The sequence below is a fragment of the Chionomys nivalis genome, chromosome 17 (assembly GCF_950005125.1).
Source record: "Chionomys nivalis chromosome 17, mChiNiv1.1, whole genome shotgun sequence".
Lineage (NCBI taxonomy): Eukaryota > Metazoa > Chordata > Mammalia > Rodentia > Cricetidae > Chionomys > Chionomys nivalis.
Genome location: NC_080102.1, coordinates 22,151,615 through 22,166,426, shown reverse-complemented (window position 1 = coordinate 22,166,426; position 14,812 = coordinate 22,151,615). Strand labels below are relative to the sequence as shown.

The 14,812-nt window shown below is 43.9% G+C and overlaps 1 protein-coding gene across 1 annotated transcript; it reads left to right on the top strand.

Annotated features, from left to right (window-relative positions):
• The first annotated feature begins 217 nt into the window (after positions 1 to 217).
• LOC130888939 (60S ribosomal protein L30-like) lies at positions 218 to 673 on the top strand. Its single transcript, XM_057792336.1, has one exon. The coding sequence runs from the start codon at positions 295 to 297 to the stop codon at positions 640 to 642; it is 348 nt and encodes a 115-aa protein (XP_057648319.1). The 5' UTR covers positions 218 to 294; the 3' UTR covers positions 643 to 673.
• The last annotated feature ends 14,139 nt before the right edge of the window (positions 674 to 14,812 follow it).

The window sequence follows — 14,812 nt, the reverse complement described above, 5'->3', positions numbered from 1 at the left end:
AACACATCATTACTGTCCTATAAGAAGAGATTAGGGAGTATGTGCAAAGGAAAGACACAGAGTACCATAACCCACAAACCAAGGACATAGACTGCAAGAGAAACCAATCCTGCCAACACTTTGACCTTGCTTTAAGGATCCAGAATTACAAGAAACAAATTTCTGCTATTCAGCCCAGCGTCCCTCGGCTCGCCTAGAAGGGCTTTGCATTGTGGGAGCTCCTTCCTTTCTCGCTCCCTGGCCATCTTGGCGGCTGGTCTTGGTTGGGGGCCGTCCCGCACCTAAGGCAGGAAGATGGTGGCCGCAAAGAAGACGAAAAAGTGTCTGGAGTCGATCAACTCTCGGCTCCAGCTTGTTATGAAAAGTGGGAAGTACGTGCTGGGATACAAACAGACTCTGAAGATGATCAGACAGGGCAAAGCGAAATTGGTGATTCTCGCCAACAACTGCCCCGCCTTGAGGAAATCTGAAATAGAATACTATGCCATGTTGGCTAAAACTGGTGTCCATCACTACAGTGGCAATAACATTGAGTTGGGCACAGCGTGTGGAAAATACTACAGAGTATGCACACTGGCCATCATTGACCCAGGTGATTCTGACATTATTAGAAGCATGCCAGAACAGACTGGTGAAAAGTAAAAAGTTTTCCTTTAATAAAACTTTACCAGAGCTCCTTAAAAAAAAAAAAAAAAAAAAAAAATCTGCTATTCAAACCACCCAGTCTGTTTTATCTTATTTTGGTGATCCTAGAAAGCTAATAGAGGATTTGTGAGCAAAAGAAGGCTAAGATGTAGCAGCCAATTGATATGTATGAATGTTATTTAGGTAATGGATCAAATTGTAAAAAATCAATCTTGCATGCATGTCTACAGAACAGGAGTAGTTCTCAAAAGACACTTAATGAATTAATTAGTAACTTTCCTTTATATTCGTGGCTGATGCCTTGGCATTCACTATTTTACATGCCTACTAGAAGACTGAAATTGGGCCCTAATAATGATCCAGAGACACCTTTTACAATTTCTGACATCAGTTGGGATAAGTCATATTGTCCAGTTTGAATGCTTTCTGGGGGGAATGAGGTATAGTCTCCCATTAATCTCATACTTTTTGATGGACTTGCAAATTGCCCTGCCCAGATATTCCCCAAGTCCTGGTTCCCTACATGTTTCCGGTATCCACACTATGTTAGTTAGAGTTTCTATTGCTGTGAAGAGACACCAGGACCACAGCAACTCTTATAAAGGAAAACATTTCATTAGAGGAGACTTACAGTTTAAGTGGTTTAGTTCATTATCACCATGGCAAGACATGGTGGTTTACAGGCAGACATGGTGCTGGAGGAGGAAGAAGGAGTTCTACATCTTGATCCGCAGGCCACAGGAGCCTGTGTCACACTGGTAGGACTTGAGCTTAAGAGACCACAAAGCCCACCTCCACAGTGATGCACTTTCTCCAACAAGGCCACACCTATTCTAGCAAGGGCACACCTTCTATAATGCCACTCTCTATGGACCAAGTATGCAAACACATGAGTCTATGGGGCTCATACACATTCAGATCACTACACAGGGGTATGCTCCTCTCTACAGCTCCTAAACACAATCTTCCCTTTACCAAAGACGTCCTGACCTCAGATGTCTTCCCGGCCTGCTCTTTGCTTTGCCCCATTTTTATTCTGTCATTTTGCAGTGAGAATTCCTTCCTTGGTGAGATGTAAGCAATACCTACAAACTCCTCAGAAGGTCCGAACAGCTATCCAAAAGCATGACTTCACCAAAGTTCACACTAGGCTAGATTTTTAGCCTTACTTACAGGTCATAGATGAAAAGTCATGCACTAGAGCATCATGGGTGACCCTTAAGCAGCCACACTGGAGGTTCTGCCTCTGACATGGATGATAGCTCCTCCATGGTCCGAAGAGACCCCTTCTGTTAGCCTTCCCCAGTCTATGTACTGTAGCACCTCCATCAGATCATGAGGTAAAGCAAATAGAGCAGAAGTATGTACAAATGGCTGCTGGGAACGATGGCTAGATACTCAGGTGAGGGTGCAATGAACCTCTCCACCCTCTACTCATTTGAGGTGATATCAAGCAGGCACAGCAGACACAGTGACAGTGGCAGACATTTTGATCTAAAGACTGCGTTCCACAACACATTTTATCAGCAAAGTCTTCCCTGCACTTCCCAGTTCTTACCTTTTAACCCTATTGTAGGCCACATATTCTATTTTTACACGTGTCTTTTCTCGCTGTCTCCATGGATTAAACTGGATAAACTCTCTGAAGACAGGAACTACCTCAATCATTGCTATATTCTATGACTTAGCATAGAGCCTATTATATTGAAAGGACTTGTGCAAGTGAAGTTTTTTAATCACTGTGACTAAACGCCTAATAGAAAAATCACAAGGGCTTTATATGGATTCCTGGCTTCAGAGGCTTGAGTTTATCTTATCTGTGAGAGCCAGGCATGCTGAGCAACTCACTCTAGGGCAGAACAGAAGCAGAAGAGGACAGTAGTAGGAAGGGCCCTAAGACCGAACTCCCAAGAATACATACCCAGTGACCTCCTTTTCCATCAGGCTCTGCCTTTCAGTTCCATTACTTCTGGGTGGGTTTGCTCTAAGGTAAATTAAACCATGTGTTTGGTCAGTGTTTTTACGATCTAACCCTCTCCAGCCCTGCCACAACACAGGCACACCTAGGAAAGCATATCACTAATCTCCTAGGCATTTATCAATAGCAATCAGATTGACAGTCCAATATTAACGGCCATAGGACTCAGCCAATATTTCTTAGATGAAGGAATAACTGATAGCAGTTGTTAAAGCAGGGTGTCTTAGCTCCAAATCAGAACAAATGTGTTCTTACTCTTGCCTCTTTTCAAAGGGCTCAGCAATGAGTCTGGAAGTGAACACAGACTATCAGCCAGTCATCCAGAGTGTGGTTCCCTGCCTATAGCAGGTCACCACGCTGCAACTGGATAGCCCAAAGATACTTTGCAGCCAACTGCAGACCCCCCAGACCCAGGTATCTGCACCACAGTGAAGACAAGAGTCCTTGGGGACAACTCATACACACCAATAATTCCATTAGGATTCTCCTTGCTGGAAGACTTGTTTGCGTCTGCCACTGTTTACTTTGGCTTCCACAGACTCACAGTCTCTGTTTACAAATCCAGACGAAAGAAGGAGAGGAATTCCAACAGTGGCTGCTTTGCAGAAGTGGTTCAGTGGTTCTCTTTCTTGGTTTTCATTGTAGAAAGGGTGTGGAATGTTGTTGGGTCATTGGCTGCATGTTAAAACCACCCAGGTTCCGCTGGAGTCACACTCCCATCTCTATTGACATCACCCTGAGCCTCAATTTTCTTATATTTTAATGGAAGAAACTGATACAAAAATTGCGATTAGAACCAGCATATAAAAAAAAGGCTGCATCATACAGAGAATTTACTTCCTAACTTGGTATCACAGTTTGAGCTCTAATATGCCTTGTCTCAGCCAGGGCCCTGAGGCCGCCCTTACTTCCATCCACTCTCCTTGGGAAAAATGATCAGCATCCTGTTTCTTGATTTACTATGAATCTCCCTCCTCCTCATTCAAGCATCTCCCCAGGAAGATGCTTCCTAACATAGATTGAGGACTTGTCAGCCACAGAGGTTAATCATGTCTCCATCAAATCTGGCTGAGTGACTCTGAGCACAGTGCTTGCTTTCCTTGTGACTCTGTCTCTTGATGTATAACATAGTTTGACGGTGGTAGCTGTGCAATACACACTGTCAATGTGACTATTAAAACTTCATCCAACATCCTCGCCCAGTGCTACCCTCCTACAGGAGCTGCGAATCCAAAGATCAGAGTTCCAGTCAGCTTTGTAGTCATAGGTACAGTGAGTTCACTGAGGCTCAAGAGATGTGGACGGAAGTCAGCTTGAGTCTGTCAAATGTTTATGACTAAAGAACCCCAATTAAAAATGCTTAAGGAAAAACTGGGTACATGTATCTAGATGCTTAGGGAATAAATGAAGAAATATCAGAATGGGGCTGACTAGGCATTCAGCTGGAGGGATAAGGTAAGAACAGGAGATAAGAGGAAGGCTTCAGGGAGGAGGATGCTCCAAGAAAGAGGCTAGAATCTGGAAAGCTAGGGCGGGGATGCAGAAAGCAGTGCATAGGCTTTGCTCAAAGATGGAAGAAAATGTGTCCAACTGATTCCAAGTACAGAGTTGTGACAGCACCAATCCCCACTGGTTTAGAACTATCTTAGATGCTGCCTGTCCCTTGAGGGAAGTCAATTAAAGAGTTAATCAAAGAGGCTCCACCATTCATCATCTGGCTGCAAAATGTTAATGAATCGGTCCTCACATCACCTGGTTTATATAGATAGGATTCCAGTCGCCATAAGTGTCAACAGTGTCTTTCATTTCATAGAGGCTTGTGGTCTCCCAGGCAGACAGGGTAATGCTTTGTGGGAAACTTCAGGACATAGGATTGCAAACAGCAAAGTTCCCTGGGTTGCTTTGGTGGGGTGATGGGTACCACAGCCAGGCTTGGGGAACACCCATGTCTATAGCTCCCTCCTGCACCCTGCCCACAGCTGAAAAACTATACTATATCCTGACCTTCAGAAGGCCTTAATTTCATGGAAAATAAATAATTTCATGAGAATCATATAAACAGATCAGCCATAGTCATAGAAATGACCCTTAGTTTCTCAAATCTTCCTAGATCCTTTCTGTCCAGCGAGCTACTTAACATGGCAGATGTACTAATATTGGGAGAGAAGCCAACTAGCAAATGGAGAAAATTGGTCTCCTGAAAGAGTGGCTTTCAGGTATCCCACAGAAGTGACTGATCACTGTGAAGAGGGTGTGTCCAGGGGCTGATGCTAAGCTGGGGTGGAATTGCCCAGGCTTGGCGGTCTCTCAATTATGTAAAAGGTTATATTATGCTGGGCACTCAGTAGCTCTTTTAAAAACATGTTCTAAATACTTTCAGTGTCCAGTTTCTCTTGGGCTTAACCTGGAACACAACCACAGGAGTGTTCTTTCCAAATTACCAATCAGACCATGTCTTTTTCCTGCTCAGACACAGTACTGGCTCTGCCTTAGTGGTGGAACTGAAAACAAGCTTGGTGGACTCTGCCACAGTATACCTCGTTCTTATTTCTCTTTCTATCATGGGCATTGCAATTTCACATAGAACCCTCCAAGATAGTGACACTTATCTTACTCATACCTCTGGTAATAGTTTGATCCCTGAAATGATTCGTTTTTGTCACTAATAGATATTCATTATCTCTTATATATCTCTCTATCAGTTACTGAGATCCACTGACAAACTAGAATGACTTTCTGCCCTCAGAGTTTATACCATTGATCATTCTTGGCAGCACATCAGAACTGTCCATAAGACTCCCTAAAAAAGAAAAAGAAAAAGAAAGAAAAGAAAAAACAAAAACAAAACAGGAGCTTGGGCTTTATGCCAATATCTCTAGATGAGGCAAGGAGGGAAGGAAACAAGCCACAAGAGAATAGGGGAGCTGATTTTGCTTCTGTTACTCTCTCGGGAAGCAATGTATGCACAGGAAATCACTTTCCATCAGATCCCCAAACACTGCTGTTCAAACAGGTGTCTGTCCATGGCTTACCAGGATGCCCCACTCTTCTCTCTGCTACCTGAAACAAGTATGAACAGTTTCCCCCTTTTTTCTCAAATGTCCTAGCTTAGATGATGAATTACAGTCCCCTTACTCTGCACTGAGGTTTGTCTTCTTCTCACTGTAAGAACTTGCAACACCTTGAGCCTCGGTCTCACAGTGTGAATCTCACAGAGTGAGCAATGTTGACCTGAGAATTAAATGGGGATTGTGCCTAATGATTGCTTAGCACGGTAGGTGCTCGTTGCTCACACACTGTTGTCGTTTTGGCCCTGTACGTATCAGCCCTCCTGTACTGCACATTATTTCATTGTCACAAAGCCAGACCTTAACAAAGGAAATGTTCAAATGGAAAGCAGAAGAATGGATGGTGAGGCCCTTAGTTCATGAGACCTGGATTGGATGGCTGCAACACAAGACAAGCCTCTCTTAAACTGCCTTACAGTGTTTAAACTCCAGCTCAACCAGAGGAAGCCTTCGCACCCTCCTCAGCAGGTCAACTTTCTTGGAGAGTTGAGTCAGTTCCCTGCAGTGGGCCCAGATGGAGGGCACAGCAGGCTATTTTGGTATGTAGGGCCAGGCAGGGGAAAGGCACTGACACATTATGTGTCTGGGTGACTCAGCAGATGGTCAGGTGGCCAGTACGATTTGGTCCAGCCTGTCTGAACAGCAGTTTCTCCATGATTCATTGATGCCCACCAGAAAGCCCCCTTTCTAGATCCTCTTTCGGGCTTCTCCAGTGGGCAAAAGGAACTTAGAAAAAAGGGATGTGGATGGGGTGGAAAGATCTCAATCTGGCATTTCTTGACTATAGTCATAGAGATTGAGATAGATGATAGATAGATAGATAGATAGATAGATAGATAGATAGATAGATAGAGATGAATGATAGGGAAAGAGGAAAAAGAAAGGAGAAAGAAGAGGAAGGGCAGGAAGGAGAGAGGGAGGGAAGATGCTAGATATATCTAGATCCTTATAAAGGAACTTGGAGGCAGACAGGAAATAAACAATTTTAACAAATGCTATCAATGTAGTGGAGGCTATGCATAGCAAGGCAGAGGTCCACAGGACTGGAGACAGTCACTAATTGTACAAAGAAAATCCAAAGCATCACAAAACTCACAACTCCCTGGATGAAGTTGCTTCAAAGTTGCCACATGAATGGATGGTTTAAAAGACTTAAAACTATTTAACTGAAGGCAAAGTGGATGGAAAGAAATACATTATCTTTAGAGGGAAAAAGAAACCAAACACAAGAGTTATGCAGTCTTGTTCTTGAAAGCTAGATGCTAAGACTGGTCGATATTCAGAGCTCTAGACTATACTTGAGTTCTCTAGTGAGCAATGCCTACCAGATAATTAAATGAGACCCTGCCTACCAACAGTTTGGTGTGATAAGTGTATCCAAGTCTATGAATACATTCTTACAAATCAAACCTATAATATCATGTTATTCTCTTCAATCATAACTAAACAAAAGTAAGTAAATGCTGTCTCCAGACATGGCAAACATCAGGATCCATGAAGGTCCCTCTATCTACCATGTTCTCTGCCGGATTTGCTCCTGTTATGAACTGCTTGGGTCAAACTTGGCTCTCTCAACCAGAACATGCGTTAAGGGATTCTGATTTTCTCTGTGACTACACGGAAGGTACCTGGTAAGGTCTCTGACTCCTGTTTAAATTCATAAAAGGAAACAAGAGATTTCAAAGGTCACTAGTTATAAAATGGTTTTGTGCACACGTGTGCATGCACACACACACACACAGAGTGTACTAAGGTAACATTTGACAGAGATTATGCGTAGGAGAAGACAGATTTTTGGTGCCGGAATTCTTCACAGTGCACTTCTGAAGCCACATTCTCCTGCCTTTGGAAACAGAGGAGGGAGGTGGTCAGGAAAGCTGTGTAATGGAGCTTCCTTGGACAGGGTCCTGGGATTGAACATACAAGAATGTAAGGAGAGAAAGGAAAGCCTGAGTGCGTGGTTTGAGGCTCTCTCTGAAAGATGACAGCCTCAGGGCAAAAAGACAAGTCAAGGATAGAACAAGAGTGTCAGATTTAAGGAGAACAAAGTCACTCTAAGCTGCAACAGGGCAGGGCCCTGAGAAAGGACTGTCCCCTGCAGTCTTGACCTGTTGTAATGGCAGGGCAGGAAGCAAAGAGAACATAAGTCCATCTCCCTCTAGAGTAGATCCCAAGCTCACAGTAGGCACTGATATCATGTATCACCTTATCAACTACTAAAGCAAACCTTTCATTTGGGCCTTGCACTCCCGAGGACAGGGCAAAATGTCATTGGTTTCTTTGCAGCCCTGAGACCATGTACAATAGGCACAATCATAAGTCAATGCTAAGGAGCAGGGTTGGGTCCTGGAAATAAAGCTGAATGAGGCTTAATTCCCATATCAAATCCTTTGGGGTCTGAAGAAGGAATCAGATGAAATTATGGAGAACTGTCAGTCAAGTGTCTGCTATGCAAGCATGAAGACTTAAGTCAGATCCCTAGAACCCACACATACAAAGAAACAACAACAAACAAACAAAAACAGGTAGGAAGGCACATCCCTGTGATTCTAGCAGTGGAAAGGTGGAAACAGGGAATATGTGGAGCTCACTGGCCATCTCGCCTTACTAATCAGTGAGGTGAGGTTCATTCAGAGACATTAATCAAAATAAGATTAATAACAAACAAGTTAACTCAATGCTAACCAGAGTTTTCATAAATATGCACACTCATGTGCACACACACTTATATGTGCAAATACACATGCATAACACAGAGACACACACAAAGAAAAAAACAGAAAAATATAAACCCATTAAAATTCAAATATGATTTGCACTTTTTACCAAACATGGATCTCCAACTTAAACTATATATATTTTTGAAGACTCTGGTAGAAAAACAAATGAGATCTCCTATTTAAAAGCATCATGAATGCCTGGGCTATCCCAGGCACATGTCCTATGCTTTCTCTTCTTACAATATTTTTTTTAACATGAGGTCCTGAATGTTTACATGAAGGCTAATATGTGGGCAAAACTAGGGGAAAAGGGGCCATTTCGTACCAAGAATTTCCTTTCACCATATGACAGCATCCCCCTGCATGCTGCATTCTGTGATCTATGAGCTCTCAGAGGCCCCAACCAAATGGAGCTCAATTTTGCACATCCAGCAAGCAGAAGTGTCACCTCAAACTGAGTACTGATTGGTACAAGATTAAAGTCATAAATAATAGATCACAGAAAGCCCTCCAAAGTAGAGTGCTACCGTTCCGGACAGGAAAGGTCATCGGGAGGAGAGAGGTGTTGTTTGGTTCTGTAGAGTGTGGAGGACTTGAGTTGATGAAAGGAAACTGGAGGGGATGAGAGATGGAAGACACAGAAGACCCGAAGTCACCTCAGGAAGAAAGGGAACAGACAGTGACTCATGGGCTCTGTGAAGTTTCATTTAAGAAAAGCCAAGTTCAGAAAGAGTTGTAGAATGTCAGTGGCTGCCAGAGCTGAGTGATAACAGCAAAGATGATCTCTGTGCTTTTCCTGCTTCTTACTGTGATAGACTTCTTTCATGTAAGAGAGGAAGGAAAAAAGCACGTGGGATGGGAGGAATGGCATGGACAGGTGCAGAGAGCTTTGTGAGCTTGTTATAAATGCAGAACAAAGAAGCCTCAAGTAGGGGCCTCCTACTCAGCTCCATAGACAGCCATAGTAGGGCAAGGGCAAGGGAGCAAGCTGAATACTGTCCTTGGTCCTGAACCAAAACCACCCCTTGGGGCTTGTTGCTTTTGTTTATTCTGAGACATTGGATCCCTGCCCAGTTCCCTATGGGAATTGGGGCTTTTGTTGGAATTCTTTAATGATATATATATTTCCGATTTTATTCAGGTTCTATACTGAAAAAAATAGGCAAGCCAACATCAGAAAATGGTTATTTTCAGTCCAATATTACCATCTATTATTGATCAAATTCTCCCATATGCTAGGCACGGTGATGAGCAGATTTTACACATTGTATTATACTGTTGTAATTATCCTCATTTTATAGACAAAGAAAGAGTCACAGAATGAGCTCATAAATGGCAGAATGGAGACTAAAGCCACTCTCACAAGCACATTGCCCAGAAATTAGCCCACTACTCAAATAAGACATATTCTAATAAAGCCTTAACTCACAGGGAACAACCCTCCATGAAGTCATAGTCTCAATACTTCCAGACGTTCTCATCTACAAAGGGAGGGTTTTGTGTTCCAAAATAGGTGATTAAAGCAGGAATACTTCATAAAACCCTCTGCACATGCTGGCAACACGTCCTAGTCTGTGCTATTTGATAGTAAGAGAAATAGTCAGACACTTGAGCAGAAGTAAACAACAAACTATATTTGACTTCTATTTCTCGGGGAGGTAATCCAAGGCAAAAGTGGGGGAGGGGTGGGCAAAGAGAGAAAAGAGTTCAAGGCAGAATAGAACAGACATGACTCCCAACATTGTTTCCGTTCCTCATAGTGCCCATTCTGATTTTTAGTTCTACTTTATTTCTTTTATTTGATGATTACTATTGCTCTTCCTCTACTCACTCTGTGAAGATTAATTCAATGATGTTTTCAAAGCTAGATCATCATAGCCTGGCCCTAGGTCGGGTACATACCGGGTGAACAATAAATCATGTAGGAGTTTAATATTGAACAAAGTGAAAGGAATTTATAAGTACCTATAGAGAAAGAGCTTGGGAATGCAGAAATGTTTACTCTCTTTTATTCTGAGCATTGGAGATGGAGACCATAGGGTATTTGATGGTCTCCTAGACTCAGATTCCCCAGATAAGAATCAGTAATGTTAGACCCACAAAATATTGCCAAAGAGTTAAAGCCACTAGCCCCGAGACTTGACAATCTGATTTTGACCCTCAAGACACATGTGGTAGAAGGAAAGAACCAATTGTCCTTTAGTCTTCAGAGCTATACAGCTATGTCATGGAATGTATGTGTACACACACATGCACACACACATGCACACACATGTACACACATACACACATGTACACACACATATACACACACATATTATATATACACAGAGACAGACAGACAGATGTAATTTTAAATTATTTTTAAAGTAGTTATATCAGCCCATAAGAATCAATGAGATGCGGCTTGCAATGACGATGTCAACTGTCACTTATTGATTTCTATGTCAGCACTTTGTTCATGCTGACTCTAATACTCTTATAGCTCTAGAAACTTTCTATTATCCCATTTGAAGATGAAACAGCTAAGGCTTAGCAAGTCCCTAATAACTGTCACTAAATCCAGTTTGTCCATAATGAAGTGACACTATAGAGGTTGAATAGCAAGGGTGCGGAGCAGGAGGTGACCCTACTCTGAGTTTGCTGGTGTCTAGGTAGCTACTCTCTACAGCAAGATACACTCAGAGCCAGAGCCTGAAGAGAGGAAACTCTAATGCTGGCACACTCTCCCCAATATCCAAGTTCCAAGTAGGATAGGAAGCCATCTGGCTCTGCTGATGCCCACAGCACGCCACCTGGGTGTCCTTCATTCTTCCCTTCCTCCAGTCCCTGCATCTCAGACAAACCTGTCCTACGGGGAGCCAGAGCCAGAGCAAAGAAGCTGGGCTCTCCCTCCCTGCTTTGTAAGCAAAACAGAGGACAGGAAGAAATTGTGCCAAAGGTCATGGTGTTCCGGTCAGTGTGTTCCAGCTTTGAAATGCTGAGAGCTGCCAGGGTCTAGGCAAGAAAAATGCTGCAGGCTGATCCACCTGCCAGCTCCCACAAGCTCCAGCTGGGCTTCAGCCTCCTCGGTTACTGCACCCTGCCCAGTAGAGTCAAGGTCCCCAGAGACTCACTCACTCTAGCCCCTGAAGCAGCTTGGGAACCTGTGACTGCAGGAATGGTCACACCAGAAAGCACACAGAGCTTCAGAGATATACCTGGAGACCTTGCTGCCTTTGTCTCATAAAGCCTGCCATGCACCTCTGTATTCTGAAAGTCCCATGGAGCTAACAATCATGTCTTCATTGCTGGGCTTTCTCTCCTCATGCTTATGAGCCTCTTTGTTTAGTGTTGTCTTCTCCCATCTGATGCTGATATTGCACACTTCCTGTGTACCTGACACAGGCCCAGGCAGGCTATGATGAATTAGTCATGGAAACACCTTTGCTGGGTGGGGAGGGGGCATTAAGCGTTAAATAGGAAAACTGAGATAGAATTAGAAATCTGAATAGGTGCTATAAGGAAAGATACCAGGCCCCTACAGAAGAAGAAAGCCATGGTGCAATCTCTAAGCAGGAAGCCTAGCAAGGTTTCTTCAGGAAGGAAATGCAGAGGCTCGGGACTGAAGGAAAGATCAGCGGGAAAAAGCACTGTGGACAGCAATGATGTTGGGGTGAAAGTTGTCTAGCAATGGTCAAATAGAAGGGCCCCAGGACAGAAAGAGTGAGAGAGAGAGAGAGAGAGAGAGAGAGAGAGAGAGAGAGAGAGAGAGAAATTAAGAAACAGAAGCAGTGACGCATAATGGATGCACAGGTTCCGTGAGTGAAGCTGTAGGATATTGAAAGTACACCTGAGTTCTCGATGATTAGATGATGCAAGGATCTGGGAGGAAGAAGTCTTCCAGGCTGAAAGAATATAGCCGCAGCTTGAGGCAACTAGCTAACTCATATAGTATGCATTTCCTCTATTTCTTCATCTAGTACATCTGCTAGTTGGTCTAGTGGGATATTTATCTGAAATGGGGAAGAATGCTTGGAGAAACGAGATGGGGGGCCCAAGTCCCTGCCTTATTCTCCTCCTTACTGTTGACTGCAGCAATCCATAGGGAAGAGCTTGAAATAGACTGCCTTCCCTGTCTTCAGGCCGTGCACATCAGACCAGCAAGCTCAGCAAGGGGTGTGCTAATGATTACAGCGCCCTTCACCCAGGGTCAGCTGCTGCCTTCTCGGAGCCTCTGTTCACTCTTCTCACAAGAGATCAGGATGTCTACATGAGGACAGTGGGGGTGCCTCAGGTGTCACTTTGAGAAAGTGTCTCAAAAAAAGTCAAGTGACAGAAAAACATGAAAGTCAGCATGGTGATCTCCTCAGCATGACGCCAGCCCTGTGCAGAGGATGCTGCCAGTGGTGATCCTGACAAGAAATGTTTAATGTGATTGACGTTTTCATCATCACCAAAACACCACCTTTCTGGTTGCAACTTCATCTTCTGTAAGTTTTTCCCTTGAGTTGGCAGACAAAATGAGATTGATGGGCACAGCCCTCACAACACTGAAGGATATCCTATAAAAGAATCCACACTGACTAAGGGGCTCGGTGACGCAGACTCAAACCCACCTCACGACGGAGGGGCTTAGGTTTGCAGATGTCCGGCTTTCCTAAGCCTCATTTTCCTTCTCTGCAACATGAGAGCAAAGGTCCCCATATCTTAGAGCAATGACCAAACTCTTGTGCACAGGAGATGTCCCTGTGCACACCATGGAAGGAAGGAAATATTACAGCTGTTTTCATCAATAAAGGCTGCTCTCTCAGCTTCAGATTCTGGCCACATCTTCCCCAGACTCCTTACTTAACCCCAGACACATTCGGTAGAAGAGCAAGTTTGTGCCATTAACACACAGTGATTCAGCAGGCTTTCAAGGTCTACCAGATGTGAGGCGAGGCCCAGCTCCCATCGCTGGTGACCCTGGACAAATGAATCAATGAAAAAAAATGAGGCATTCCATGGGCGCTTTACATAATAGAAATATCACATTCGCTAGCCTGGTACCAGTGAAAATTACATAGCTCTTGCTTCATGACACTTTTCAGGGATGGCGGGGGGTGACATGACTCTATGGCTTATCACAGAATAATACTCAGAGTACTACTGTGCCTCAGTCATCTGCCTGCAAAATGGGAATAACCATCATCTCTGTGGCACTGCACAGTGTTGTGGAACCAACGGCAATGCCTATGTCATGCTTGGCTTGGTGCCAGGCGCATGCTTATAGCACAATGAATGTGACGTGTTAGTAATAGAATAATCACTAGTTACAAGAATGATAATGTTTGAAGATTACCACACCCCTCTCTGTCCTCCATACACATGCGTAAAGCACTCCAACAGTATCCAAGGGCATCTGTTAACTCAGTGTGTACTTTCAAGGTTTTCTTCTGGCACCAAACCGCACTTGGGGAACAGTTCACTCATGGACTCAGTCTGTTTCTGTTAACAAAGAAGGTAAAGGAACTCAAGTGGCACAGCACACAGTTCTTCCAAGTGAGACAAGCCCCGGACAAGGCCATGGCCCTGGCTGTTAGGAAGTGGGAGGAAGAGCTAATTTCTGGTAAATCAGAGCAGCGTCTCTCCCTCTGTAGCTGTCAGTCAAGGTCTACTTCCTTCTGGTGCAGTACTGAAGGTCAGATGCTCCTCTGGTTGAAGCTGGCATATCATCTCACTTCACATAAGATTGTTACATCAGCCTTCATCATTACCCCAAGTACTTCCACTCCCGGAGTGAGGGGTCATGCTCCACAGACTCTCTGAGAATATTGCCCGGGCCCTAAGTCAGCCACCACTGAGCATTATTCAGGCAAGTCCTTCAGTCTCTAACCAAAGACTGAGCCTTTTGTTTAGTTCATCCATCCATCTATTCATCAAGACATTTCTTGGGTATTCACTGGCAGACACTAGAGGACAGACACATCAAGCAAGACACCACCGGTTTTTCTTTGTCAAAGCAGATCACAAACAGAATGCTTTGATACAGTGTATCAAATGCAGTCACAAAGTCCACAGGGAACAACAAACAGATGAGGATCTTAGCTCTTTGTGGAACATTCAGAACATTGGAGAAGAGACACTTGGTATCATGAAGAAGAAAACTGGCCATTTCTCACCAGCGCTCATCTCACAAACATGAATTAAGAAACCATTTTCTCATCTACCACACTCTCTGGAAACCCTCCTCTTGCATTTCAGCTTTCAGCATGCAATCCTGTTCATGCACCTTTCATGAGCTGGCTCTGAAATCGGGCTAGCATCTCAGTGCAGGCAACGCTGGGCCTGCTATGCACCCTGTCACAACTACAGCACACAACAGTAGTAGGCATGCCACCAATATTTATCAGTTGACAAAGTAACATTTGAGAGCTCTG